Here is a 2,837-nt window from a genome sequence, read left to right on the forward strand (position 1 = left end):
CCACATGCCGGCTGAGTTGATTGGGTTGCACACCGTCTTCCAGTACCTGCGGACGCCACCGCCGCCCTGGCAGGCCCGGGGGCGAGGCCCCAAATGCAGCACTGCAGGTTGCCGCGCGCCGAGGCTGCAAGAGTCGAACGCACGCGCCGCCGCCCCGGGCTACTTCAGGGCACCTCGGGTCTTCAACCACCCGCAGACCCCGCCGTCACAATCTGGTGTGCCTCGCGCAACGGCAGCTTGCGGCGAAGCGGTGCGCGGCGACGCCGGTCCCAAAGTTGCCTGGGGAACACAGAGCCCCATCCGCGCTGCAGGGGTTCCGCAGCGTTTGCTGAGGCAATTTCGCGCAGAGGCCCCCGCATTTCATCCCTCCATCACCCGCCCTTGGCTCAGCCAGCGGCCGCAGCCCCGCCCTGCGGCGCAGCTGTTGGCGTAATCGTGTGCCGCGGGCCCGGGTCATGACGCCATGTCGCCCTCTGAGTGGCCCGGTTGCGACCCCGTTGATGCATTGACCCAGCTTCTGACCCTTCCTTCAAGCTGCATTACCGGCCCTGTTCTTGTCGACACTGTTAAATTCATCATTTTCTTGTACTGGACTGCGATGCGATTACACATGCGGTCTGCGGCTGCTGCCCCCTGTGTCTCCAGGGCCCCCCAACTGCCGCAGCCCCCCGGCCAACGCCGCCGCCGCCCGCGCCGCGCCCGCGGCGGCCGGCGCCGCGACGCCGCCGAGAAGGTCCGCCACACGCCCGGCGATGGCCGGCAGGGAGAAGCGAGAGTTGGCGCCTGCGAGCGCGTGGGCTGCGGGGTCGTCGATCCAGACGTCGTACGCCCACCCATGGGCAGCCGACCACGCGAGCCGGCGCCGCGCGAGGAGCGGGGCCGGGCCGCCGGGGCTGGCGTGGCGGCCGGTGACGGCGTCGACGAAGAGGGAGCCGTTCGCCTTGCTTGTGCTGGCGCCATCGGCGGCGCCGCCGCCGCCGCTGCTGCTGCTGCTGCCGGCGATTCGGCGCTGTTGCTGGGGTGGAGTGTCGACCGCGCTTGCTGACAATGGTCCGGAGCTGGGGCGACTGCCGGTACAGTGGGTTGGCCTGGTGTAAGGGCGTGCAGAGTATCTGTTTGGAAGGAACGCTTTTTGATGCAATTTGATGACAACACAGCACAGGGTGGGTTGACAGCCACCGTTCCCGCCAAGGGGTGCCCTGGGAGCCCGCCGCCCTCACACTCGAGCGAAAGGCTTCAGAGAATTACCGTGCTCCATGCTCACCGCTCGGCTGACGCCATGATGGCTGCGCACTGCACAGCTGACGTGCTTGTGCCAGAAGAGCTGTCGGAAGGCTTCCGCTGCTGTGCCGCTCTGATGCTGCGCAGCGTACCCCCACTGGTGACACAGCGCCTGCGGCAAGTTGGGCGTCTGAGTGGTACCCTCCAGAAAGAGCTGACGATGCTCTGTCTGTATTGCTCAGCGCACGGGATTGGCCGCTATCACACAGATCAGACCGTGGTCACAAACCACGCTTATGATGGATAAGAAGGTGATGAATGGAGGCAATCTTTCTCGACAGCTCTGCCGTTTCCAGCTCTGCCCGGGCCTTTGTTTTCTGGCTTCTGACTGGCTGCAGGCACACTGCAAGAGTTCCCGGGCCCCATTGAATGCTCAATATGGCTTAAATGCTGCGTTCTTTTATATATAAAGACAAACTGCCTGCGAGGTGACCTTACAGATCATTAGAGGCAGCCATCAGCGCGATGGCCCCCCTGCTGGGCAGTGCGTGCAATGGACAACGGTGGATGGCGCACGGCATGGCCAGCACCTCGCAGCCGGTCCCTCTACAGGCTCCACGGCGCGGCGCAGGTGCAGTCTCCCAAGGCACCAGTGTTGCGCGTCGGGCCGCCACAGCCCGAGCCGCTGCCCCCACAAATCAGACCCCAGCCAACGCTGGCCTGTGTACAATACTCCTCATCAGCCCCTTGCAAGTGATGTATCATCACGCACTCTAGCCTGCCAGTGGTGGCCCAGATACTACCGCCCAACCCGTCTGCCCACGCCCGCCCCCGCCCGCCGCCGCCCCTCCCGCAGCGCCGCGCCGCCGCGCGCCCGCGCCGCCGCCGCGCATCACCAACACCCAAAAGGAGATCTGGGACGAGGACGACGAGGCCCGCGAGATGGCGAGGGGCATCGACCCCGACACCCGCGAATACATATACACCAGCGACACCCCGGTTTGGGACCCCGAAAAGGGGCCCCTGAGGGCCCGCCTGAATAAGACGATCGCGGAGGAGCAGTTTTCAGATGAGATCAGTGTGGTGGAGACCGCCTACTGGTTCCACACGCCGCCGAGTGAGCCGGCCCGCCGGGTCAAACCGGGGGTTTGACCACTCCTGGGGCCTCGCGGGCGGGGGCTCTGCTGCCCTTTGTGTGCTGCAGCCGAGGGGACGCGGACGGGGGATGCGCGGCGGCGGCCGCGGCTTTGCCCGGCTCTGTCACGCCCCCACGCGCGGCGGGCGTCCGCGCGTGCCCCCTCGGACCCCCGCGCGCCTCCTCCGCCCGCGTCCCATCCCCCATTGGGGGACTTTCCATCACTAACACCAACCCGCAGCCAAGGGCGGCTGGCGCACGAATGTCAAGGTGCCCGTGGCAAAGGAGATCGAGGGGGACTTTCCCGAGCCCGAGCACACAGACCCCGACGAGGGCTTTGAGCGCGCCCCCCTCGAGTACCTGCAGGAAGGGATGGAGATGGACGGGATCGTGACTGATGTGTGGCTGTACCACGGGGCGCAGGTCGACTTCATCTGTCAGTTTGACGGGTAAGAGCGCGGGTGTGTGTGTGGGGGGGGGG

General features: G+C 66.4%; 1 protein-coding gene across 1 annotated transcript; it reads left to right on the top strand.

Moving 5' to 3' along the window:
* Nucleotides 1-1,746: 1,746 nt before the first annotated feature.
* On the top strand, nucleotides 1,747-2,809 carry MNEG_11235 (hypothetical protein; the record flags this gene model as incomplete). Its single annotated transcript, XM_014040294.1, has 3 exons — nucleotides 1,747-1,765; nucleotides 2,078-2,338; nucleotides 2,598-2,809. The coding sequence occupies 3 exons, from the start codon at nucleotides 1,747-1,749 to the stop codon at nucleotides 2,807-2,809; spliced, it is 492 nt and encodes a 163-aa protein (XP_013895748.1).
* Between the last annotated feature and the right edge of the window lie 28 nt (nucleotides 2,810-2,837).

Source organism: Monoraphidium neglectum (assembly GCF_000611645.1).
Source record: "Monoraphidium neglectum strain SAG 48.87 unplaced genomic scaffold scaffold02650, whole genome shotgun sequence".
Taxonomy (NCBI): Eukaryota; Viridiplantae; Chlorophyta; class Chlorophyceae; order Sphaeropleales; family Selenastraceae; genus Monoraphidium; species Monoraphidium neglectum.